The sequence below is a fragment of the Parasteatoda tepidariorum genome, chromosome 7 (assembly GCF_982258835.1).
Source record: "Parasteatoda tepidariorum strain Cologne lab strain chromosome 7, Ptep-v5.0, whole genome shotgun sequence".
Taxonomy (NCBI): Eukaryota; Metazoa; Arthropoda; class Arachnida; order Araneae; family Theridiidae; genus Parasteatoda; species Parasteatoda tepidariorum.
The window spans coordinates 103,877,345-103,905,116 of NC_141761.1; the positions used below are offsets into that span (position 1 = coordinate 103,877,345).

The following is a 27,772-nucleotide window of genomic DNA, read 5'->3' on the forward strand; positions in this document are numbered from 1 at the left end:
GACGTATATTGACTTTGACCAAAATTTTATTTTAAATTAATATGGTATTAAATTTAAAAACTATTGAACTCAAAGTTACAACAAGTGGTGAAAAAAAAATTCTACTTAAATATTAACCACTATTGTGCTTAGTTTAATTTTAAGAGAGATATAAAAAGGGCAGCAGTTGTTACAGTAAGGTGATAAATTATAAGATGATCAAAGAGGAACAACGAAAAATAAATAATTTATTATTATTTTTAAGTGTACAACAAATGAACACATTTCAAAAAACTACTTTAAAAGATGCAGCAAGTCTACAAAATTGATTTTCAGCTCTAAAATATCTTCGATGGCTTCATTTTGATAGTACTAAGGCGATTGACTTCAAGCTCCTCTGAAATTAAATAAAAACAAACATTAAGGAAGATAGAAATATAGAAAAATGACAGGAGGCTCCCAAGTATCCAGGCATGCAAAAGAGACAGTAATAGTAGTAGTTTATTTACATCGCACAAGAGCAGCACAATGGCAACATGCCTAAAGATGATCCAACGACACGCCATCACATGTTCTTTTAGTTCATTTCAGGGAGTTTATTTCCTCACAAAAATATAGAAATAACATTTTCTTAGTGCCAGTATTTTATCTTTTAAGGATAAGTTTTAGCGCTGAATCATGTTGGTTCTATAGTGACGAATCATCGAATCTGTGTCAAAACACAGAAAGCCAATAATGAAACGCGTTGCGCAAATACAGTCTGTATTCATTTTAACTATTTTCAGAACTTATAAAACCTTTCTCAGTACTGACAAACTACTTTTTTTTTCTGGTAGCATTAAGATAGTTGCAAGAATGATTTATTAGAAACCTGTTATTTTGTATATTAAATATCTATTAAATAATCTGTGATGGTACTTAATCATACTCTGCACACACACAATCATTAATCTGAATTGCTTCATAAATGTTGGCTTTCTATTAAAACTAAACTCAGTGGAGCGACAGCCCGGCAGCCCATATCAGTTTTTTTTACCTTTGTATCTGCAAGAGCAGATGTTCCTGTTGGATGGTCAGTCGAACGTGGAACTTCTAGTGTTTAGTTCACAAGCATGCTTGGTTCTCCTTTTATCGACCCACTAAAGGAATGAAAGGCTGAGTCAACCTTGCCCAGCTCAAGGATCGAACCAAGGACCTGTGACACGAGAGTGAAAAAGCGCTACCACTCAGCCACCGGGTGTCAGTTTCCTATTAGTTACTAATTATTTTTAGATTGCATCTAAAAATAATCTAATAATACAGTCAAACCCCGCTACCTTAAAGAAACCAAAATTTCGGTTCACTATAACCGGAACTTCAGTATATCCGTTCCCCAAATAATTTAAACTCATGGTTCCAAACTCCCCCCTTTTATTACACATCATTTAAATAAATGACTCATAAAATTAAATAAAAAAAGGACTGAAAAATAATACATAGTAACAAAAAATGTGTTAACTTATATTTTTTACTAGTCATCGTCTTGCGTACAAAAATAATTAGTAATATTTAGCTGATGAGCAATCCTTAACATCAGATATGGAGACACTTCCCGACTCTCTGATAATTTCTTCTGAATTTATGTTATTCCTCTTTTTAAACCTGTCTAACAAGCTATTAGAGCACATAAAATTAGATTGCGGCTTCTTTGAATGCTGAACCAATTCAATAATGCTATTCAATAATGAAGCAAACGAGAAAAAATGCTTGTTGCTACACTCCATGTTATAAATGGTTTTTAAAATCGGTATATATACTTATTTTGAAGTAGAAATTTCAAACTTATTACAAAACAATGAAGAAAATCAGTCGAAGACAGAAAAAAGTTCCTAATATCGAACTTTCTCTCTTTTTTTTGGTTCAGTATATCCACAAAAACGCCATGTGTAGCAAGGCACAGGAGCAAAAATTTCTTTCATTATATCTGGGAGTTCACTTTAAACCGTATTCACTATATCGAGGTTTGACTGTATATAAATTAAACATTTATAAGAGCACTGATTTATTTTTTTTTAAAAATGTAAAATACTAATTTATTTATTTATTAATTCACAGACAGCATTATTCGTGTATATTTTAAGAAATAAAAAAATTTACTTAAATAAAAATATTTGTCTGAATGGTAAAAAAAGTTTTTTTTAATCAGGAGGCTTACTTAAGAGGCAAAATTGCAGCAAATACAAGAATGCAAACTTAAAAAGAATTTGAAACTAAAATTAAAATCTAAAACAAAATTTAGAAACCAATTAAATATTACAGTTATTAAATATTATTACATTTCTCAAAAAGATAAGTTAAATTTAATGAAAATACTTCAAAAAATAAAACACTAGTATTCTGATTTACTCTAACCATAATAAGCTAAATTCAATTTCTTCAAGAGATGGAATGGAAATCACAGTTACTTATATTATTTACAAAGAAGTAAATGGAGCTTAAAAACAAACCAATAATGATCATATACTATAGACAACAACAAGTTGAAATATAAATTCAAGATTAATAGCTATAATAAAAGTTATTGATCGGTACTGATTCTTAGCTTCAATAGCATTGGGTTGTAATAATATTTCGTTTTACCAGTGCAGATGGTATCAATACATTTCTATTACAACAATGTCACTTTGCTTTTGTGACAAATAAAATTTTATAATAATTAAAATTTTTAAGAATACATTTCCTGGACTGCAGCTTGGGATACTTAAGGTATGCTCCTTGAAACATACCCTAATAATTAAAAAAGGTTAATTTATTCCAAAAAAAAGGACACTTATGTGTCAAATTTTGTAGCTTAATTTAGTGTCTGCATTGGCATACTTAAGGTATACTGCTTGAAACATACCCTACTGATTAAAAAAGGCTAGTTTATTTAAAAAAAAGGACACTTATGTGTTCAATTTTGTAGCTTAATTTAGTGTCTGCATTGGCATACTTAAGGGATACTCCTTGAAACATACCCCAATAATTAAAAAAGGTCAATTTATTCCAAAAAAGGACACTTTGTAGCTTAAGGACCAATTTTGTAGCTTAATTTAGAGTCTGCATTGGCATACTTAAGGTATGCTCCTTGAAACGTACCCCAAAAATTAAAAAAGGCTAGTTTATTCCAAAATAGGACATTTATGTGTCCAATTTTGTAGCTTAATTTAGTGTCTGCATTGACATGCATAAGGTATGCTCCTTGAAACATACTCCAATAATTAAATCAAAAGTTATTCAGCATTTTTGCCTTCCACAGTATAAAGCTTATTAAAGATTGTATATTCTACAAAATAAATAAGGCAAAAGGACAATTCTATGGTGACTGACGTTATATTGTAATACGTTTTCTTTGTGTAAAATTTTTTTTCATTAATAAATATCTAATATCATGTTTAAAAAAATTATATGGGATGTGTTTCAATAGCTTGATATTATTATGCATATAAGTAAAAGGAATGAAGATATTAAATGTTTTATTTAAAAAAAAAATACAAAATATGACTGATGTTATATCAAAAGGAAATGGAGTAAAACATCATATTTTCATTTTGAAATTCTCTTTCTCCTATCAGCAATGGTTTTTTTTTTCCTTCAAATTTATTTAAAAATGAAACTGGGCAATTCCATGAAAAGGGGGAAAAGCATTGGAAAATTCAAATAAGAATAATGCTATTATTTTGGATGTTTTCTGAATTAGAAAGGTTTGAAGTTTGATAATTTATCATAATTTTTTTGAGAATTTAGTTTTTTAGTATTGGCAACCCATTGAACATTGGCATTTGCTTGTTCTGATTTGAGTGAAGAACATGGTCAGATTTCGAAAATCAGTAAGTTAACATTATTTTCATTTCAAATTGTTCCAAAGAATAAATATTGTTTATTACACTTAATAGAAATATTGCACAGTGTAAAAATAAGTTTTTGTTGTTAAATTCACTTAATTATATAAATTTCAAATAAACATTATTGCATGTAACGTAAGTTACCAAAAACTAGAAAAAATTGTTATGTGTAAAAAAGATCAAGTGATACAAAAGAATAATATTTTTTCTTTCTTAGAGGCTAACACTAAATAAGCAGCAATAGTTTTCTTTTCAAATATTACTTATTTATTGTTTTGTGCACTATTCAATATGTGTAACGTAAGTTACTGACATGCATGTAATGTAAGTAACCAATGTGAAATGAGTCCTCTTGAAAATTGGCATATAAACTAAATAAGATGTATCCAGTTACAATACCAAAGTTTAAATGAATTATCCACTGCCTTAAGATATTAATTTTAAGGAAAATCTTTGCTTTGAGTTATTAATTTGGGTGTTGGCATTCATATGTTTTAAAAATTGGAGAAATCTCTCGACAAGCACGAGGAGTTAAGGATATAGTTAGAGATGCTAATGGTATCAAAAAGAAAGTACAAAACACGACGTCTTCTTCATTCAGTTCGAGAAATGCACAAAATGTTTATGGAAGAAAATCCAGATTGCAAAATTGGAAAAACTAAATTCTTTGAGCTCCGTCCAAAACATGTCTTGCTTAGTAGCAAACTTCCAAGAAATGTTTGTCTTTGTAAGTATCATGAAAAGTTCAGATTGACTAGGAAGCCTTCAGCAAAATTCATAATGTTCCATCTTTCGAAATTCTTTAAAAATTTATTTTATGTTTAGAAAAAATATATATGAGTGCGAGTCTCTAGAACAGATGAGTGGAGTGTCTAGTCTATTCTCAAAAGCATCACAGATTAAAAACATTAAGCAAATCCACCATTTAAGAGTACAAGAAAGCATACCAGAAAAGTTTTTTTAGTGAAAGATGTTAAAAGAGAAAATGATGAATCCAAGATAAAAGCTGAGGGTTGATATATGGTGAGATACGAGGACATATCTGTTGAAGAGCAAGAACTTAAAGTCAATGTAATGGCTGCTGTGGGAATCTATAGAAAAAAGAGATGAAATATTCTACCAGAAGGAAAACATGGTGAAAAGAATTGAGCCCCCTGTACTGGGTAATAACAGAGGACCTTATAAGTTTGCAGTTATGTGTGATACAAAAGTTTCTGAATTTGCTTCATGTACACTTTTTCTCCCTTGCACTATACTGTTTAAATATCTTAATTTGCACTTGTACATTATTGGGATAAAAGTTGGATACAAAGTGAATTTCGTATTGTAAGTTACTGTAATGTAAGTTACCCATTTAAAAAATTATATTTAATTTATTTTATAAATTAAAATCTTAAATCTAGGCTTAAGAAATATTTAAACATATCAGAAAAATGATATATATAATCTTAATTATGCAACATTTGTATAAGAACAGAATTTTGTCTTCAAGCATCTTGCAAATTTATGCCATTCCTTTTTCGGTAACGTAAGTTACCACACTAATTTTAGGTTTTTACACTGTTTAAATTAAAAGATATTATTTGTTTTAATTAGATTCCTTTTGGTTTCGATTGTAATTTTAAGAAATCACTTAATTTTAATGTGCTTATTAGTATTATTTGCCTGCTTTTAAGTTCTCAGTGCATTAAAGTTTATGTGAACGTAACGTAAGTTACCGTAGAATAGCCCAACTTTAAATTGATGGGTAACAATGAAAGTACACATAAAATGAAGTATGAAAAGTGGTAAATATATCAAAAGCTCTTGTGAATAATGTTACAAATACAAACTATATTAAAATTTTAATAAACTTTTCATTACTAGTACAAAATAATTAAAAACTACAATTCTTGATTTTATATCTAAAATAGTTAATAAAAAACTAAGAAATTTTTAGATAAAGAGCTATTAAAATTTATGTTGTTGTCATATGTATTTAAAATTGTCCAAAACTCTAAAAGATAATTTAAAGTTTTTTTAAAGATAATGTTTAACTGGATTGTAACTAAACAAATCAATTAAGTTAAGCTTTACTTTAAAAATTAATGTTTCTTTTAAAACAAAGTTAAAAATTAGGAAGAACCTTTAAAATATGAAAATAACAATGAATAATAGTATTACAGGAAGCAAACGTACAGATTTTACTATTCTCAGAAATCTACTATCCTAGGTATCCTTAACATCTCACTGTCTTTGATTGTAATGGAATGTGCAATATTTCTATACAAATAATTCACCAACAATGATTTCTCTTCTCCAAGGCATGGGTCATAAAATCCAGGCATATTGCTCTACATAAAATAGAAACAAATTTCATGAAATATAAACATTTTTATATTAACAGTATGCTATAAAAAAAATTTAAACATTAAAAAAATTTGCAAAATAGCTACTTTCCAATATTTTGCAGATTTTTTGAATACCTTAACTTGCACTAATGAATTTAATGCAATTTAAGGCACTCTTGAGTTAGTGCCTTATTATTTTAATGTTAATAACAATAGCTCTGCTTTCATCATGTTTTATATTTGAGACTGTCCATAAATCAGGGTTGGCAAAAATCATGATTTTTTAAATAAAGATAAAAAAAAATCTGATTTATTTGATGCAAATCATGTTTTGTTGATTTAAATCAGACATTTTTTACTTTTTTGCATTTACCAAAAAAGCATCTAATGAAACTTTTAATAATACTTTTACAATCAATCCAGCTGTTTAATGTTTCTTAACAGCTATTTTGCAGACATTCACGTCTTTAAATATTGAGAAATAATTGTAAAAAAATGCAATGTTTATTTTTAAAAACTTTTTTTAACTTACTAACCATGAATTTATTAAATATAAAACATTAATGCACCGAAACATCAGGATGCATCAAAATATCGTGATGTTAGAGTGCCGATATGTCGCAAAACCAAAATCTTAACACCTCCCAGCCCTATTCAGGGGTTCTTCCAATATTAAGTAAGCACCTGAAAGGGGCGGGGTTATGTGATTTATTCATTTTAGCTAACAAGGGGAGAGTTTCCAAAACTGCCAAAAATATGCTCACGGAATATTAGAACAGCCCCTCATGTCATTTACATTAACTCTTATTAGTCATTTTTAGAAAATAAAACTGTAGTAAATGAAACCAAATTAAAACAGTTTAGGATGATCACTGAATATTCAGTGATTACATACCTTGGGTCTATCAGGAAGAATAAGCCTTGAATCTTTAACTAAGCATTGGAGTTGTACTGTTGTATTAGCAACTTCCAAATTTGAATCAATTTGCCTGAAAAATTAATATAACTTGGCTGTATAATCAATATAGAAAATATTTTAATGTTACTGCATAAACAGCATGGAAAATAACTCTAGATTTAAAAAAAAAAAAACATTGAAAATGATTTTACATTGCCATCTAATCAGCATTGACAATATTTTACATTACTTTATAATGAGCACTAAAATAATTTATCGCTGCTATATTATCGACAGAAGAAATAATTCAATCTTGTCACATTATCAGCCTCAAAAAAATAACTTAATATAGTTTTATAATCACAGAGTGGTCAACAACTCAGAAAGAATAATTTCAATACTCAGAAAGAATAATTTCAAACACTCAGAAAGAATAATTCCCATACTGATTTTATCCTATTTCTTCCATTTTAATATATTACTAAACTCATAAGCATGCATTTAAAGTTAAAAATAAAGAATAAAGAATTTTCTTTCTTTTTCTAAAAAAAAATTAGACACTTTAAGCTTAAATTAACCCTGACTTTTTGAGTATTTTAATGAAATCCCTTGACAGATAAACTTTGCTCTTCCGGATTTTCCTGTTCTGTGGCTACTTTGAATCATAATTAAAAATAGCTTATCAGTGCCATACAATCAGCATTGTAAACAATTTAGCACTGTTATATAATCAGCAATGAAAATAATTTAGTTAAATTATATAATCTTTAATTATAGAATTAAAAACAAAGAATTTTCTTTCTTTTTAAAAAAAAATATTGTAAGAGAATTTCTTTTTTCGAAAAAAAAAATCAGGAACTTTAAGCTCAAATTAATTACTTTACCCTGACTCTTTGAGTATTTAAATGAAATTGTGTGACATTTTCCAAATTGATAAACTTTGCACTACCAGATTTTCCTGTTCGGCGGCTACTTTGAGCCATAATTTAAAATACCTTATGATTGCTATACAATCAGCATTGTAAACAATTTAGCTCTGCTATATAATCAGTATTGAAAATAATTTAGTTTAATTACATAATCAGCACTGAAAATAATTCACCCAAATACATAATTAACCGTCACAGCTCGATAATAAGTATTGGAAATAATTTAACAATGAAAATAATAAATCGTCTTACTCCATATTCAGGTTAGATATGCTGTCTGTATTGCCATAAATAGCCATCGTTATGATTAAACCGTTTTTCCGTTTTTCTTCTTCCACAATTCTTTTATATGTTTCTTGCATTAACGAGACCTGGAAAATTTGAATTAAATAAAAATTGAGCAGATAATTTTGTTAAAAAAGTTATAAAATAGTTCAGAAATTATTCCTAATATGCAAATGCCTCATTCAAAATAGTTTTTGAATAGGGCATAAGTATTGGGTTGAAAAAAAAATTACTAAAAAAAGGAGTGAAAAAATTTTACTTAGACAATTATTAATTATTGGGTTATTATTAACTGCGCCAGATTTATTTTAATCCTTCTAAAATGGAAAAAAATATTTCAAACTCATACTCTTAAAAGAGTTAAACAACAATTTTAGATCATTTATAAAATCTATACATTGGCAGAAATTGAAATTAGCTTCAAACAAGATCAATTTTATAATAATTATATGATTTTATAATATTTATAAAATCGTTCTTGTCTAAAGGTAAGTTCCATTTCTGTTGATACGCACTCTTTTTTATAAATAATGTAAAATTGTTTAACTTGTTTTTTAACTTAGTTTTTAATTTTGCAAATTTTTTTGATTTTATTATTTATTTATTTTTAAATATCGAAGAATTTAAATGTTACATTATAACTTCACAAAAATATAAGTAAATACAGTACTTTTATTAAAACAAAGAAATATGACATAGTATGCAAGGAAACATTGCTTTATCTATTCTGGTTCATTTTATATTTAATCAATAATTATTATGCAAAATAAAAGCTGACAGATTAAATTAATTAACACGTAGGCATTCTTAATACTTTATTTAAATGAAATTATTTAAACTAACTAAATTTTTTGCTTAAAGTTACAAAAACTACATTTAAATAAGTCATTTTAATTATACTTTGACCTTCTGATAGTCTAGCTTATAGAAAACTATTTTTTAACCGGCATGCTTTTTTAAATAGTAAATTAGTTTTCCTACAATTATTTTATGGAACAACAATATAGAAAGAAATTCCAATAAAAAACTTATTTGTTTGTAAAATAATGAAAATAATATATTGGTATATTAAGTTGCAAAAATGTATATAAATAATTTTGGAAAACTTTAAATCATTATAAAAATCCATCTTTCAACATGCACATTTTTCTATATAGTACATTATTTTTTTGAATGCCATCAAATGGTGAAATTTTAGAAAGAATAGAATAGAAATATAATTACACATTTGCTTATTTTAAAAATAAATAACTAATAATGGAAATTAAAGCTTTTACAAAATTATAAACACATAATTCTAACTTAAAAAACTTGATAATGTTTAACAAAAGTTGCACTTACAGCAATAGCAGCTTCTTTTCGTTTTTCTGCCATCTTTTGTGCATTAGCTTCTTTATTTTTCTCCGACTCCCTGGAGAAAAAAAAATATTTATATTTAAAATATAGGGTGAATAGTACAATTCTACATGTGTCGACATTGGAGGAAAATTGGCTGTGTCAGATAGTTTTATTTAGGATCTATATTGGCTGAATAATGGCGTTAAAATACTGGGTGAATCGTACAGTATTATATCTGGTATCTACTGGTTGAGTTATGGCTATAAAATAGCGGATCAATTGGGACAATTTTAAATGGGGTCTATATTGGCTGAATAATGGCTAAAAAATGCTGGATGAATTGAACTATTCTGTATAGGGCCCACATTGACTGTAAAACAGCTTTAAAATATTGGGTGAATTGTACAATTTTATGTAAGTTTAATATTACCTGAAAAGGGCTTGTAAAATATCGGGTTTATCGTACAATTTAATGTAGGGTTTACATTGGATGAATAACAGCTATAAAACATTGGTTTAGTGGGACACCTCTATATCGAACCAACATAGGCTGAATAATGGCTATAAGATATTGAGTCAATCGTTCAATTTTATGTAGGGACTATATTGGCTGAATAACAGCTATAAAACATCGGCTGAGTCAGACACTTCCATATCTAATCGACAGGAGTTGAATAACGGCTACGAAATATCGGGAGAACTTAACAAATCTGTATAATACTGATATTAGCTAAATAAGAGCAATAAAATATCCAGTAAATTTACAATTTTATATAGGGTAAACATTGAATGAATAGTGGCTAAAAATATTGGGTGAATCGGGCATTTCCATATTGGTCAAATATTGGAAAATAATGGCCCTTTAAAACCTTGATGAGACAAAATTGGTGAATATTGACCCAATGAGTTCCCAAGCTTTTTTGCTGCTAGGTTATATTGACAACTGCGTAAATATTACCAAATCCTGGTAATTATTGAAAGAATCGAGAATATTTTGCACAGAGTTATAAAATTAGTTTATACAAAGATAATTTTTCAAAAGAAAAAAAAAATATTCAGTAGTTATTTAATATTTTTGTTTTAGCATAGTTTAATAGTAAAATAAAATCCTTGAATTGTTAATCCTCTCTCTATCTGAAAGGCATTGATAACTTTATGCTGCAGTCAGGGTGCACAAAAGACGATGCTATTAATGATTTACTATTAAAGTTGAATGAAAATTAAATTAAAAAAAAAAGTTCTTTTAAAAAATACTAAGCACCTCAAGCTATCAAACCTCTTCTCATTTTTTGAATCTTACTTATTTTTATGATAAGAAATATTAAATGCAAACCCCGGTAAAAAAAGGGGGGAACGTAATTGTCCATTTATTTAAGATAGTTCTATCTTTCATAATTGTTAAATTTGTTTTCACACATAATTATATCAGTTAAGGGTTATTTTAATTGATGCTAAATTTTATTCGTCGATCCCATTTTCAAGACCCCAAAACAAATGGCATTTCTGCACCAAGAAAATGACACTGAGTTAAGTTAAAATTGCTCAAAAAAAATTTATGTTACTCCGATATCATTTTGAAGTCAATGAAGGTAACCCCTAAGAACTATCAACCTCTATTAACGACCATTTACTATGGAATAGAAATTGCTAGCTAATGAGAGGCTTCACTGCATATATATAAACATTGGTTTCATAATACTTAAGAATTATTAATTTGGTGGCACAATCTACTTATGTTGCTATGCTCACATTGATCATGAAGTTTATCTGGCTTAATAAAAAAGATCTAGGAACGGGCAACAAACTACTTTTATTAATGAGTGCTATAACCAAGTGAGTATCATTGAGGCTATCTGCAGTTATATCAATAGTTTATATCAATGGCACTAGTTCAATGTCAATGAAAAAATTTCATATTTTAAATCTCTCTCCTTAACGATCTAAGTAAAATTTTCGAACGATTTTTCAGTTTCGGGGCTAAAATTGATCCTTTCAATAAGTATCCAAAATTCAGGACAATAGAGCAAACAGTTCTTCTGCAGTTATAAGATAGACTCATAAACTCTTCATTTTATTATTATAAATGTAATTTCCTCAAATCAAAATTTCGTAAGACTTTACTCCAGCTATAAACTTAAAATTTCTTAATATCATTTTTCTATCCATCTAAGATCAATAACTTACTTTCAAGAAAAACTATTCAAAAGATGGTACATTAATTGAAACTAGAAAGGTTTTATAGCAAGGAAATGAATTATTTCATGTCAAAATCCGAATGTTATATGAACTGATTCTAAAAAATATGCAAAATAACAAATCTGTGTTTAAATAAAATATTTAAATGACTTACTTTTGTTTTTGTCTTTTGTTATATGGATCTATGAAACAGACTTTTAACATGTACCATCCAACTATAGGAACTGCTGTACCATAAAATATGGCACTCGGAAGTACCTCTTCTGATAACAGAATTGGAAAAATATACGACTGGTTTGCCCTTGTCACCCTAAAACAAAAAATATAAACATGAGTGATTTTATTTCATTAGGAAAGTTGAAAAAAATTTTCATAGGTAGTTAGAAAAAATAGGAACACTTTGAATGACTTTCGATCATGATTGGATTTTCACTCATTAAGACCCAAACATAATGGTTCAAGGTCAAGTGCTAAGAGAATATGTTAAGTTACAAAATCAGACACAAAAATGTACTTTCCCTGAATAAACATTTCTTTTTTTGACGGATTTAGATTCCCGAATATGGAGAAGCTAAAATCTGGGTAGGTAGGTAGGTATTTAATTTATGTCACACAAGAGTTGCTCAATGGGTTATTGGCGACGGTCTGGGAAACATCCCTGAGGATGATCCGAACATTGATCTCCAGCAAAAGGGATGGCTCCCCTGCTTTGGTAGCCGACGACCTGGGTGCAAAGTTGACCGCTTTACAGTAGAAGATTTTAACGCGGACAGATACCGCACACCCTCGGTTCCTACGCTGGCCGATCAAAGTGGTCACCCTCCCGCTTACTGACCGCAGCCAGTGATGCTTGACTTCCGTGTTCAACTGTCTTTCAGATCAGTCAACCGTGGAGATCTGGGAAATAGGGTCCCAATAGTTTGGTCATGAGAGCGGTTGAAAGTTTAGAATTATTATTAAAAAAACGAATTTTAAAATTGTGTGCAAAAATTTTTTGATTTGCTTAAAAAGTTCACAAAGTATGGCAAAATACCAAAAAAAAAGTAAAATTAACATTAAAAGGTCCAAACTTTTAACTGCTTTCGGGACCAAAGAATTAAGACTATTTCCCATATTGTGGCTACCTTCCCTATTTTGGGGGTCAGAGATCAAAATCTTTTTATTTTTTAAAAAAAGGCATGTTTATTCTGTGAAAATACTTTTTTGTGTATCATTTTGTAACTTATAATATTCTCTGCACTAATTAATTAGCATATTAAAGGTTAGCTCCTGATCAATTATAACTGTCATACTCGAGATAATTCGAGCGTCGTTGTATTTTATGCTGTTATAATTTTTAACACTCGAATATAATCGAGAATTGAAAATAACAATTTTAAAGCTAAGAAAAAAATCATTTTATTGATATTTATCATTTACATAGGATTGTAAGCTATAACACTAATTTATTCAAGAATAAAATATAGCCTCTTTCCATGGAACAAAAGCGTAGCATATCAAAATTGTCGACTGAAAGAAAAGTTGAACCCGGAGCAGAATCAATTTTTTTACATAAAAAAAATTAGATTTTTTTGGCCGGTTTTTTTCAAAAAGAACTGTGCTAAAAAATTACAATACAGAGAGTGTGTAGTGTCACAATTATAGTAAAATATGCTTTTTTGAGAGAAGTTAAAGCAGATATTGTAACATACATGTGTATTGCATCAGTGGCGTACGCAAGAGAGGGGTTTAGGGATTTAAACACCCCCCTTGAGCTCAGACAAAATGGCAAAAATCTAAATTTTAGTAGAAATTATGCGAGCTATTATTTTTTAAGACTATATATTTTTATCTGCCTTATGCCTACTTTTTTTTTCTCACGGTATTTCTCAGAATACTGAAAAAACATTAATTATAATAGGGTTGTACTTTTGAAACCAAATTCACGCGATACTGTTACGGACTGGTTCCTTTCTGTCCTACCAGTATAGTTTTCGAGACTGGCTGTCATTCGCGAGGTCTTTACGCGATGATTCTGGAATCCTAGACATTCTGTTGTCTTTGAGACAATTCGAGAATTTTGGAGATGCGGTGAAAAATTATATAAAAGGGGGAACGGAGTACAGTGGAGTTAGTTAGTCAGACTAAGAGTTATCTCTGCCGCTTGTCTTTCGGAGCTTGCCGCTAAATCTGTTTTGATTTATCTCAACAAAAAGTTCATTCAATCACCGAACCGTCCCGCAGTGGACTGATCGTTAAGACACGGTTCCCAGCAGATCACCGAAGTCAAGCACCACTGGCTACGGTAAGTGCGCGGGTGGGTGACCACTTGGATCAGCCAGCGTAGGGACCGAGGGTGTGCGGTATTGGTCCTCGTTAAACTGTTCTACTGTAAAGTGCTCGATTTCGCGTGCAGGTCGTCGGGCTACCGGAGCGGGGGTGCCATCCCCTCTGCAGAGGATCAAAATTGTGATGGCATGTCTTCGGATCATCCTCAGGTGTGTTTCCCAGACCGTCGTCAATAGCCCATCGTGCAACTCTAGTGCGATGTAAATTAACTACAACTACAACAATCGCCGAGCCCGTCGTCGCCACTATTTCGACTAGTGAAGAAATCAGTAACAATACCATTGGAGATACTGTGCTCATTGAAGTTATTCATTCCAGCTCGAAACTTTGAGATTGTAGCATACCGGATATTTCTGTACCAATCCATATATATATATATATTTGCTGTTCTTGGATCTTTAGGATGTCAAAACGCAAGAATTTAACAATTTTTAATTATTTTGCGAAAAAACCACGACCTGAAATTAGTGAGGTGACAGCATCTAGTACCAATGTAAGTTTTTCTGTTGTACAGAAATGTGATACTTCCGTTGAAGAAAACGTTTCTAACATAACAAAATCTGATGAATGTGAAAGTGGCCCTCAAAGTGTTACTTCCCACCCATATGGCATTGGACTTTTTTAGAAGATATTACATTATGTTCTTAAACTTAAAAAATCAAATCAAAATTTAACTAAACAATGTTGTCTAAATAAAAAGTCAAAATTGTCTAGCTGTCTAAATTAGGGAAATAATAGTGCTTTATTACAGACTCGAATTTCTTTTAGTAGTTTCAGAAAATTATGAACACCCCCCTTGAAAAAATTCTGCGTACGCCACTGTATTGCATACAGATATTGTAACATTCATACATTAGAGACAAAAGAGCAACTTTTTAACTCCCTTCCGAGAATCTGAAGAAAAAGATAAATTTTCTTGAAAAAAAATTAGAAAAGACAGGAAAAATAGCTTTGGGTCTGTAATGGAATCGATTAATTGGATAATTTGGTTAATCAGAGTCTGAATAAACCTTGTTCTATTGTAAAACAAAGATCAAAATTGTAGGTGGTCCAAAATTTTAGTCAGACCACCATAAAACAATTACATAGATGCCAACCTTAGGAATCAAAAATTAGGAACACTATATGCGACAAAATTATATGCACCCATTACGAGAGAAAGACAAAAATTTAACTATTAAATAATAACATTAATAGACATATACTTTAATACCTTATGTAAATTAGTAAAAACAAATTATAACCACTATCTTTTGTGGGAAATTTATAATATTAATATTTTATAATTAGGAATACTGGTATAATAGTTAAAAAAAAAACAACCATTACCTATTAATATATAATTATTCTTCTCCAAATTATAAAACACAGGTAAATATTAAACTGCATCATAAACAAATATTTATGATACAAATGTTTAAATACTATGATACATTTTTTAACAGTTGTTTACAATTCAATTTAGCGAAATGATCAGCAACAGCTATTGGAATAGTATTTTCCAATAAAAAGTCACTAAAAATTACTTCTGCACAATAATCACAGGAAGCGCAATTGTGGCGATCAGAACAAGAGATTGGTTTAAAAGCAAAAATACTGCAATTTTACGAAAATTCAGATTTTTTTATTAAAATATCAGATTTTCAGATTTGATTTAAAAATTAGGAACAAATCAGTAAAATTCTGGACAGTTGGCAGCTATGCAATTACCAGTGTTCCTTCAACCAGTCATCTTTGTATAGGGGTGGTATACTGTTTTAGTTTTTTAATATTTAGTTTAATGTGTTGGTCTATGTTTTTATAGTTTCTGAAATATACTAAAGAACATTAAACAACTGGAATGGGGCAGAGTTCCTTAACTGTTTTGTTTTCAATGTAAATATTTGCCTCTTTTTGAGGAGATTTTCAAAGCTAGGAAAGAGGTTGGACAGGTATAAAAAGCACTGCTTAGAGAGGAACAACCAGGCTTCAAAACTGGTATTTGTTCAGATTTTTAATGAAGATGAGGTAAGTATGTTTAAGCTGCAAGCTTGGTTAATTTTGCAATGTCACAAAATGAAAAGATGACTAGTTGTCTAATGAAAATTCTAAGATTAGTAAAAATTATAGTGGAAGATTGGACAGGTCTTCCTCCCAGTAGCTCCAGTTAATCGGATCTTTAAAATTTTTTTTATATAAGTGCACAGTTGTTAAAAACCAATGGTAAGTGAAAAGCTTGTAGCTCTGGTTCCAGCAAGTGGATTTGAATGAAAATATAACTTGAGGTTTTAATAAAAAAGCTAAAAATTTTACCAATAGATGGTGTTGTAGTTCTAAAAACATGCATATACATAAGATGATAAAACTGTGGTACATTTTTAAGATATTGCTGATCCACAAGGTATGAAAAGAAGACTGTTCTCATTTAAATTTTGAACAGTTTTGATTAACTTCACTACAGCTCCATCTGTAGGCAAAATTTTAAACTATTCTCCAAATAAAAACCTCTACTGCATGATCTACATAAAATACATGTAGATTTCCATTTAAATTTGTTTGGAAGAACTAGAGCTAAAAGTTCCTGAGTATCGATCATCAGTTTCTTTTAATCGCCCTGTCTTTCATGTATACTTTGGTCATAGTGGTTGAAATAAAAAAAAAATGTAATGATCATATGAAACTGTGATGTTTTCTAATGCAGTTAAACCTCCACACCACAAAATCAAGAGTTATTTTTCCCCTTGTTAATCTTCGTTTAATCTAAGGATTAGTTTGATAATTACTCACTTTAATTTCAAAGTAACACCAGAAGGCACACCAACTACCATAGCAGCACCAACATTACTTAATTTGGTCAACTTCTTTTCACACCCATACTCCAGTATAACACCAAATACTCCCAGTCTAAAAAATAAAGAAAAAAAATTAAAAAAATGATTTAAATTTAATAACATAAAAACAAGAGCAATTACATAATTTATTTTTGAGGTATTTTGAAGTTACTCACATGTCACATATAAAATTTAAAACCTATTTAAATTATAAAACAAATTGCTTAAAAAGCAAAATAGAAAAATCTATTATATAAGTTATTTATAAAATACAGAAGACTCTACATTAATCGGAATCCAATAACCCGTTCCTCCCTCCCCCAAAAAAACACAGACTGCAGCTGTTGAAACAAGTGGGAAGACTGCATTCGTCTTAACTATTCTTTCCTATTGTATTGACTTTGACTTGTCCAGTCGACCTTAAGTACCGCCAAACAGTTTTACTCACATTCTGAAATGCTAGTGGGGTGGGACTTGTGGAGAAGTAAAATTATTAAAACAAATTACATTTTCTATCCTTTTATTCATCAAAATTTAGATGAATATGATTATTCACTCATCCGGGATGAAGCATTTCCCGACCATCTCAGTTGATTGAGAGTCTATTGTATTTATTCTTAATTTTATCTTCAATAAACTTTAATTGAAAGTTAAATTTATAAAATATTAAGTAATTATAATATAAATAAAATAATATGACATCTTACTTGTAAACTGACACTTAATAATTAAGTTTCCTGCTAATTACTATTTAAATTTTAAACTAGATAATAGGTCAAATAGTAAATAGCTAATTTTCAATTCATTTAAGTCCATAGAAATTTTTTGAGACATAATTTTTTGGTCTAACATTCATTTCTTTTAAAAAAAGCTTTTATTTATTAATGTAATTAGTTATTTTGAATAAACTTTTAACTTGAATTGTTACAGTGATTATTATAGTTATTATTTCTTATTAGCAATAATTATTATTAGGTTAGTAGTAATGTCATGTTTCTTATTTTCAAGCCAGATTTGAAAGTAATTTTTTTACAACGTGTTAACTAGAAGAAACGTGTTAAGTTACATGTCTACTTATTAATAAGTTTGTTCGCACTTTCTTGAGTTAGACACAAGAGCATTTTAGGCACTTTCTTGAGTTTCTCAAAAGAGTTAAAGTTCAAGCTTAATGAAGAGAATTAACAATGATTAGAGGTATAAACAATTTTAGATAAGATTCCTTATTATATTGAGTGTCAAAGAACAAAGACAACATCACTGATAAAAAAAAAATACCACTTCTTATAAAGACACATCCGATATATGGATGAGAGGTAAAAACAAGAGTCATTAATTGTAGTGCTTACTAGATGGCGCTAACCTAAGCAAACAACCAATGTGAGTGTGGTTTCCTACTTTTCAGCTCATACAGTCAATAGTGCCGCGTAATTAAAAAATCAACAAAAGCTACAAAAAATTTAAAATTGAGATTTTTATACATTTTTGTATGGTAAGATAGGTAGAATCTCGAACCACCCCAGGGGGGTATACTGAGATTAAAAGTTAAAATATTATATTAAATATTTAAACTAAAAATACAGTAAAATGTTGCCAAATGTCAGTAGTGGTGATCAATTAAAAGTGGATTAGCTTAATATTAAGGTAATAAAAAACACGATTTAAAATCAATGGAGGCTAAAAGTGCCAGTGTAAATGTCAAGAATTAAAATGATGATAATACTAAGGAAATTAAAGATAAAAATAAAATCATTAAACTAAAAGTCAATGAGAGCTAAAAGTCCCTAAGTGTAAAAATGGCTAAAAGTAAAAGTTGGAAAAGTTTCATGAAGTCTAAAATCACATGTAGACAAAAGTTCCAAATGAAAAAGAGGCTAAAAGTTGATCAGTATAAAATCAAGATGACATGTTCTATTGTTGGTTCATGACTGGGATCAGTTGATATGAGGCTCAAATGACTTCGAGGGTATGTTTCGATTTTTGTACGGTAAGCTAAATATTGCAAAAAAAATTTTTGTTTTTAATAAAATTCATTTCATCAGTTTTCTCAAAATTTATTTTCACATTCATAGCAATAGGAGGAAATTATTTATCAAGTCACTTTTCTCGGAATCAATTGTGAAGCAGTTACGTTGTTTTTTTAACTGCACGGCAGAATACTCTACAAACATTTTTAAGACTCTTTTAATATAACATAAACAAATACTTTAAATTTTATTTATGTTTTGGCAATTTCTTAGTGAAAATTGTTTAAGCAATTTAAAATTTGCAGTTGATTTTGCAGCCTTTAACTTGAGATGCACACTTTTCTGCTTTATGCATGCCCATTTCTTAACCTCTTACCCAAACAACTGTAATATTCAGTTTTCCATCCAATGCAGAGAAACGTAAAACAAATTTTCTGTGAGGCAGGCAGCCTGTCCTACCATATTGTTTCACTTTCTCCCCTACTTGCATTAATAAATATTTTATATTAATTTTAGTAAGTTGAGGAGTTTTGTTATATTAATATTAACATACAGAATATTGCACACTGAAAAATCGGGTAGTTTGGCATTAATGTTGTCAAATACTACAAATAAGATGAAGTTTATTTGATATTTTAATTTTAAACTAAATTGGTTGAAAAACACTACCAGTTAATTCATTTTAGATTGTACTAATAAAAGTCACTACAAATAAAGTTTTGGTACTTATCAGGGTTGGCATGATTAATTCAATCATTTTTTTTTTTAAATAACCCTTTGACTTAAGTCAAAAATATAAATCCATACATTATAATTTATCTATATTTATTGTAGTGATTTATTTTAAAAGTCTGATTTTATTGAAGAGAAATAATAAGATGGGGTAACATATGTAAATTATTTGATGGTCAAAATAAACTAACAAATAACAAAGCAAGATTAAATGCATGAAACTTTTAAATTATAAATTTACATTGGCTAATAAGATAATAAACTTGTTACAATTATATCCATTCAGTTATATGTTGATTTAAAAATTATATGTTTAGTTATGCGTTCTTTAAAATTTATTTGACAAGTAGTTTGTGAATAAAAATAATTAAGTCTTGTAAACAAGAGCAATTAAAAAATTTTGAGTTTTTTAAAAAGTTTTCCGATTTAAATTAATTTATTCGTCTTTATAAATCAACTGACAAATTGGGTATTCATCTTTAAAAATTTGTGAGTGTGTTGATCTTGAATAAAATAAGCTGTGATTTTATTGATTCAGTGATTGGTTTGTCTTAACCTCTTCATTATCTCGGTTCACTTATGAGAATAGATTCATTTCTTAGCTTCTAAAAACACACTAAAAGAAAATTAATAGTTTTACCATCACTGAAACATTCGTGAATATTTAAGCTTTCTGGGAATTTTGCAATAAATGCAGAACATATAAGTTATTTGGGTAGAATTCCACATAAACAGAAGCGATTTTCAAAAAATGACGCTAAATCCACATGCTCAAAAATGTGACTGATTTTAAGTATTACATAATTTAGTTATTCTAAGTTATTATTTGTTATTTTTTAGGTCAACAAGTCTTTGGAATTAAAAGAATAAATTTTTGCTTACTTGACTGCACATTTTAATCTTCCTTCATCTTCTAGCTTTTTTGTATAGCTTAAGCTAATATGACTTGTTCTAGGACTGAACTAAAATGTAATAAAATTATAACTATTAAAATAAAATATTAATAATAAAATAGAGTACATTAAAATACAGATATCAGAATCTTTTGATTAAAAAAAATTGAGTTTCCTGCGCATTTGCTGTTTTGCTAACAGGAAAAAAAATTCAGTCTCTTTTTTTCAAGTACTAATCTTGTAACTTTACTACCTATTTTGTGTGAATATATATATATACAACAAAATAAATAAATACAAGAAAACACGAAGAAAGTTAAGAAAAACAATAAGTTTCATTTATTGCGCATAAGCTGCAAGTAAGCAGAACTCAGTAGATAAGTTCAAAATGAAGATAAAACAAAGGAAAATTATAGACATAAGAAAAAGGGGAGGGGAATAATAATGGGGAAAAAAAATAACAAACTGAAAAAAAAAGGATTTATTTTCCGGATTTTTTAAAAAAATTTCATCCTTTTTCTTTTTTTTTTCAGTTTTTTTTTTCATTATTATTTTCCCACCCCTTTTCATATGTCTATAATTTTCCTCTGTTTTATCTTCATTTTGAACTCATATATATATATATATATATACATATATACAATATAAGAAAGCACTCTGTTTTGCGGATATAATCGTGTGGGCTGATGAAAAGATTATATCTTTTTTTTACGGTTTTTTTAAGTAAAATTTCATCCTTTTTTTTTAAACTGTAGTTTGTTATTTTTTTACTTATTATTTCCCACCTCCCCTTTTTTCATACGTCTATAATTTTTCTTTGTTTTATCTTCATTGATATATATATATATATACAGTACAGAACCCGTTATCCGGAAATCAGAAAACCGGAAAACCAAAAAACCGGAACGAAATTCGATAAATTTTCCCGCCATTTTTTAAAAAAAATTTTTTTTCCTCATAAGATTTTAGGATTTTTCTTTCTTTTTTGAAAGATGTTTACCTTACCATCATTTTGGAAATAATCATTAGTGTATTACTTCATCGTTTTTTCTTCTTTTTAAGATTATTTCCACAAAAAAAATTTTTATAGTCTGGTTTAACAATAAAAAAAACGGCTTTTTGTAGCGATTCAGAAAACCGGAAAAATCAGTTATCCGGAATAGTGATGGTCCCGATCGTTCCGGATAATCGGTTCCCTACTGTATATATATATATATATATATATATATATATATATACACACACACACACACAAAATATGGTTCAAATGAGTATGGTATGGCAAGAATTGCAGTCTAACGTTCTACAAAAGTCATTAACATTTGCATGAATGACAAATTTGTCACCTTTAAATATTGCTCCCTGGCAAGAAAAGTGACACAGGTCAAAAAACAGCATTTGAGAAAAATCAATGTAAAGAATACTATAAAACTTATTCTGAAATAGCACAATCTTTATCACAATCTAGAGATGACACTTTTTGAGCTTGATGGGGCACTTCATGCATATTTTTTGTCGACATAGCCCTCAAATTGCTGTTTTTTGACTTGTGTCACTTTTCTTGCCCGAGTGTGATATGTTTGGAATTTAAAAAATGTAACAGAAAATAGTTTCTTGCACCGAATTGCATTCATTTAAAAAAAAAAAAACATGAATTAATTTCTAATTCTTGTATGTGTAGTATAGAATTCGAATGTGTAGTATTTAAAAGGAATTATTGAAAGTACCCAGCACAAAAATTTTCAAATTTACATGATGAAATTTCAAATTTACATCTCGTGTTGTGCTTTAGATTTATGTACTGATAGAATTGCTCATCAATAAACTAATATTTATTTTCCCTTTTAGAATCGACTTTATTTAAAATTTTATAATTTTTAGATAATTAATTTTTAATAAAGTATTTTGTTATCTCTCAGTTTCTCTGTTTTGCTTTTTATAAAGTAAGATGGCAATTAATAATTTTTGATGATAAAAATCTGGAAAATAAAGATATAATCTTTTCACTAGTTCCCACGATTACATCAGCAAAAAGGAGTGCTTTCTAATATTGTATCAATATAGGCAAATCAAAATATATCAATAAAGTTAGGAGCACTCAAATAAAGAAGAAAAAAATTTTTGAAACAAAATAGAATAGAACATATTAAGTAAAAACATTACATAAAAACAGAAAATAAAATGCAAAGGAAAAACAGAATAAAACATAAAATAAAACCTATAAAGCAAGCAGCAAATTCAAATGAACTTACATGAATGGGACATTTTTCAAGAATGATTTAAAATATTTTCCTAACAAGATTGCCAGATTACAATATATGAAAGCAGAAGTGCAAATTGGGGTAAAAGAGTAAATAGAGGGGTTTTGTTTTATAGTGCTAGAATTGAACAACATTATGGCACGAGAGCTACTATACTACTATTTAATACTACTAGCTAAATACTACTATTTAAATAAAGATACAAACAAATTTACTAAGTTGAATCAGTTCACAAAACTAAATTACCTGTAGCCCAGCGGCAAAATGATTTTTTTCTGTATCATGTGATATGGTTGTAGTCATAGAAGATGACCTTCCTGCTTTCCAAGTTACGTAGCCTGATGTCCTTTTCCCCATCTGACGTCCAAACACTAAATTTTCACAAAAACACTCATTAAAAGCATGAATTCAAATGACACTATTTTTAATCTATAATCAAACAGCTGACTTCTTACTTAATTCAAAACCAGGTGTAAAACCAGTATTTACAAAGTTAACAGAAGTTTGGGCAGTACAAAAGCTAGAAACAAAATACATTTATTAAAATAGGAAGTATATTCTAAAGCAAAAGAGAAAAAAAAAAACAATCACCGGATAGGATTAAATGACTACCTTTTCATAAATTGGACAGAAATTTTCATATTTTTTAGGTATAAGTCAATAAAGGGTGATCAATTTCTGAAAACTGTCCTGGAAAATCATCGGGTTCCGTGAAAGGGTTGCAGGGTTTTGAATTATTAGAAGTTTTTCTAATCAGCAACGACTTTTGAAACTTGCAATATAATCAGCCCTGCTTAAATGAATACTGTTGGTTTCAGCCAATTGTATTCAAATAAGCGAATTTTAATTTGGAATAGTATAGCATAATGTTTTGAGGAAATATACTCATTTTAATGAGGAATAAACAATTATACTTAGAGCTATTAGCGCTTGTATCATAAAATATAAAAAACATTTAAATTTATATAAATATTAATTAATGCTAATGAAAAGTATTACATATACGTACTATAATACTATTAATTTATTACCAGAGATAGCTGTAATTAAAGGCAGTAGCGTTAAACAAGGGTATTTTAACTCGAATAAATTTCACTCGTATAAGTGGGTTATTATCGTTATATAAGGGTTGCCACAGAAAAAATTAACAATATAGTTGCTTTTAGTAGCCTAAAGCACAAAAATAGTTGCTGAAAACTATGAAAATAGTTGCCTAAATATGAGCAAAAAGATGACTAAAATTTTATTAAATGTCTTAATTGTCATTTAAAATTATCCATTTAGACAAGTTGATGGCAAATATGATAATTTTTATATAAACATTAGTGTTCTAGCACTAAATTTTTATAGCAAAAAAATTTGTATATTTTTACAGAAAATTAAATACTTTTAATTACTAGAAATCATGCAAAAAAATAATTTTTCATTAAAAAAAAACATACTTTTTCTAAAAAATTTTCAGTTTAACCAATAATTGATTCGAAAATATATATATATGCATATATATATATTGCGAAAAGTGATTATTCAAATTCGAAATTCACGCATCGTAATATTGTATTAAAACTTGGGTTTTTTAAAATCATGCAGAATTTTATAGCAATAACCATTGAAAAGGGGATCGAGAAACAAAATAGATTTACAATTCAATCTGTGCAAATTGAGCGCATTGAAAAGTGATGACTCAAATTTGAAATTTAAAATAATTTTATTTCTTAAGGAAAAAAAATAATTGTGTTCAGAATCTACCGTGGGCTGCAGGTTGTCAACCCAATTTATGCAAGAAAAAACATGGCTAGGAGAACAGAAAAGTCTCCCAATAGTCGCCTTTTCCTGAAATGAGTTGCTTTTTTAGCCTTTTCAGGCAAAAAAAGCTGCCGTAGTCGCCTCAGGTCGAAAATAGTCGCCGGCAGCAACCATAGATATGCAGTTAAGTAGGCATATGTATCTAATGAATAACCTATTATTTATTTATTTTTCGATTATTTTTACGAAATTCTTAAGTTTATATGGCATCTAAAAGAAGATAATTTTTCAAAAAATTCTAATAACAATATATTGAATAAATTTTAAAAAGGATATGCATTTATAAAAATTTGCATCAGCATATTCCAATAGCATCTCTAATTCAAAGTAAAATAGCCAGAAGCATAAATATGTTAATTTCTCTGACAACCACTCTCAATGTTTTTCACAGTTCTTTTTCGTTTTCATTTTAACGAAAACTTCGGCTAATAATACACTAAGAACAGTTTTGGAACTGAACGAGTTCCTGCTAAAGACCAGTTAATTCAATTGTCAGTGATAAAAACCTAATTTTAAGTCGATTATCAATGAATCTAAGAAAAATTGTAACTTCTCCCATTAAATAATTTTGAAATAATTAGTCATTTTACATAGGTTTTTTATTTTTTCATAATTTTTAAATAAACTTATTTAAGAAATCAGGCTCCACTAAAAAGAACTCAATCATTTAGGGTCCATTAGTCAAAAAAAAGGGACAAGAAAAAATGGAAACCATTTCTCTAAACACTAGAAATTCTTTTTTTCCAAAGAAAAATTTGTCAATGTCTAAACTTTTGTAAAATTTGCAAATCTTTATAGACGATAACGGTGGAAGGTTAGTAATTTTTAAATTATTATAAATGCATTATTTTTGTATTTTAAATATTAGCATTTTGGCTCTGACTTGGAAAATCATGACAAACTTCTCGTAATATTATGCAAACATTTTGCTGGACTCTTATTGTATTTTTATTAAAAAGACCTTGCATTTGAAGTACATTAGATTTTTATTCATATAAAATTCTATTAATTATGAATATGGAATCTTTACCTCTTAATTTTCAATTAAGAAGCACAATAAAAAACACTCTTAACAAATTCATGAAAGAATTCTCAAAAAGACATACCTATGTTTACCCATGGTTGAAAATCCTTTTAAATACACCAAAAGACCATTACCAGCACCTAATGAGAACTTGAAAAAGAAAAATGACAATACATTTATGTACTCAAATTTACAAAATGTAAATAAAAATATAAAATCAACTATTAAAGATTAATCTATTAAAATTAAAATATCAGAAATTGAGTTATCTAAATGAAACAAAAGAAAATTACATAGATTTCTATATTAAGCAAGACAAATTGCCATTTGCTTCAAAAACAGGAATTCAACTCAATTTTTAAAATAAGTTCAAAAACATATGTTAAAAAAAAAAAAATTTCTTAAAAAGGGTTTTTAAGGGTTTTAAATTGAAAAAAGGGAAAAAATATTTCAAAACAAAAGGTAAAATATTTAAGCTAGTAAATAAAGAACATAATTAGGAGTGAAAGATGCAAAAACTGTCAAGAGTAAAATTTTCAAAACGAAAAAGGGAGATTTTTTAAGTTTTTAAGTGAATGAAAAAAATTTGATGCAGATCACTTTGCCTTTTTTCTTTAATAAAAACAACAACAACAAAAAACAGTTTTTCTCTAAAAAAAAAATTATGGGATCTGGTCAAAAAATAGAACTAAATAAATTTATATATTTAAGATGTATGATGATTGCATAAAAAATAAAATTAATTCAAATAATTTCCCTTTCTTTAAGAATCTAATCTTACATTAAATAAAAAATATTAGTGTAAGTAGTCAAATTAAATTAAACCAAAGTACTTTTCTTCCATTTTTTTTTCATTAATTCAGTTTTTAAAATAAAATTTTGACTTTTGGAAGAAAAAACTTATTTTGCTAAAGTAATATACCTTTTGTATAAAGTAATATAATAAAGGAAAAAACTACAATACAAGAAAGGACTATTCCTATAATAAGGCACATCACAAAAATTGATTAAAAATGCTTTTTTTTTTATTAAGAATTACTTTTTAAATTTTATCTATTTCCATTCCCACTCAGTCAAAAAAATGTTTTTAATAAAAAATAAAAAGAAGATAAAAATCTATCAAAAGTATGAAAACTTTCATCAATAAACATGACTCCTTTAATTGCAAGTTTAAATATTACACCCTCTGTCTCAAAACATTTTTTTCCACTTTTTTTTCAAATGTGAAAGATAAATAAAAATAATTAATTTAATATTTTTAGTAAAAATAAAATAAATAATTACCTCTCCCCATCTTTTTGCAGAAAAGACTCTTTTTATGGAACAAGAAACATTGCCAGCGCCATTTCCATTTTGTGTTTGAAGACTACCACTTAAATTCAGGGTTTCTGACACACTTAAGGGGGCTTGTACTGACTGAGATATGGACATGGAACTGATTTCAATAGCAGGCAAATTGTAACTAGTTGAAAAAGAAAAAAAGAAATTAGCGAGAAAAAAACACGAAGCGAAAAAAGAAATTGTAATTGCATTATTGCAGCAACTGACCCATTAGTGAATTTTTTTCCTTGGATAGATTTTCATAAACGCCAAAATATTTCAAGTCACAAGTAAGAATAACTGCGATGAAAAGAGAACAAGTAATGATTGTCTACTTGTCGTGCAATGGGCTAGATTTATTTTCAATTGGGTACTCGCACTTCAAGAAGAAGACCCGACATACCCACACATATATATAACCGTCGTTGAACAGAAGACCCAATTTTGGGGTTTACAACTATTAACGTTCAACTCTGCAGCCTTGAAATTTTGAATCCAATCCAGAAGGATCAAGTATTGGGAGAAATTTGCCTTAGTGGAGAGGAAAACCACGAAAACCTCCCAAGGTTAGCCTGATGGCTAATGGACTCTAACTAAATTATTAATACAGGTATCCCAATTTATTTGATTCTGAAAAATCTCAACCAAAGAAAAAAACAACATTTTCTTTTTGATACCAATCTGGCAACTTTTTAGAAACATACAATATGTGCATTTTGTGATTTTCAAAATGTCCCAAAAAATAATTTCAAGTATTTAAACTCATTCAGTACAAATCAAAACAAGTCAATCAGTCAATACAAATCAGATAACACA

At 28.5% G+C, this 27,772-nt stretch overlaps 1 protein-coding gene across 1 annotated transcript in view; it reads right to left on the reverse strand.

The window, feature by feature from the left end:
- Nucleotides 1-206: 206 nt before the first annotated feature.
- LOC107436281 (dnaJ homolog subfamily C member 11) overlaps nt 207-27,772 on the reverse strand; it is a 35,555-nt gene continuing 7,989 nt past the window's right edge. The window contains exons 6-17 of the mRNA XM_043043503.3: nt 26,921-27,098; nt 25,719-25,786; nt 23,262-23,326; nt 23,053-23,177; nt 20,535-20,614; nt 16,913-17,029; nt 11,973-12,128; nt 9,626-9,695; nt 8,252-8,370; nt 7,068-7,161; nt 6,021-6,175; nt 207-376 (exon numbers count right to left, since the gene is read on the reverse strand). Of these exons, the coding sequence (XP_042899437.1) occupies nt 6,035-6,175; nt 7,068-7,161; nt 8,252-8,370; nt 9,626-9,695; nt 11,973-12,128; nt 16,913-17,029; nt 20,535-20,614; nt 23,053-23,177; nt 23,262-23,326; nt 25,719-25,786; nt 26,921-27,098 (1,213 nt within the window). The 3' untranslated portion in view covers nt 207-376; nt 6,021-6,034. The remainder of the gene's footprint in view (nt 377-6,020; nt 6,176-7,067; nt 7,162-8,251; nt 8,371-9,625; nt 9,696-11,972; nt 12,129-16,912; nt 17,030-20,534; nt 20,615-23,052; nt 23,178-23,261; nt 23,327-25,718; nt 25,787-26,920; nt 27,099-27,772) is intronic.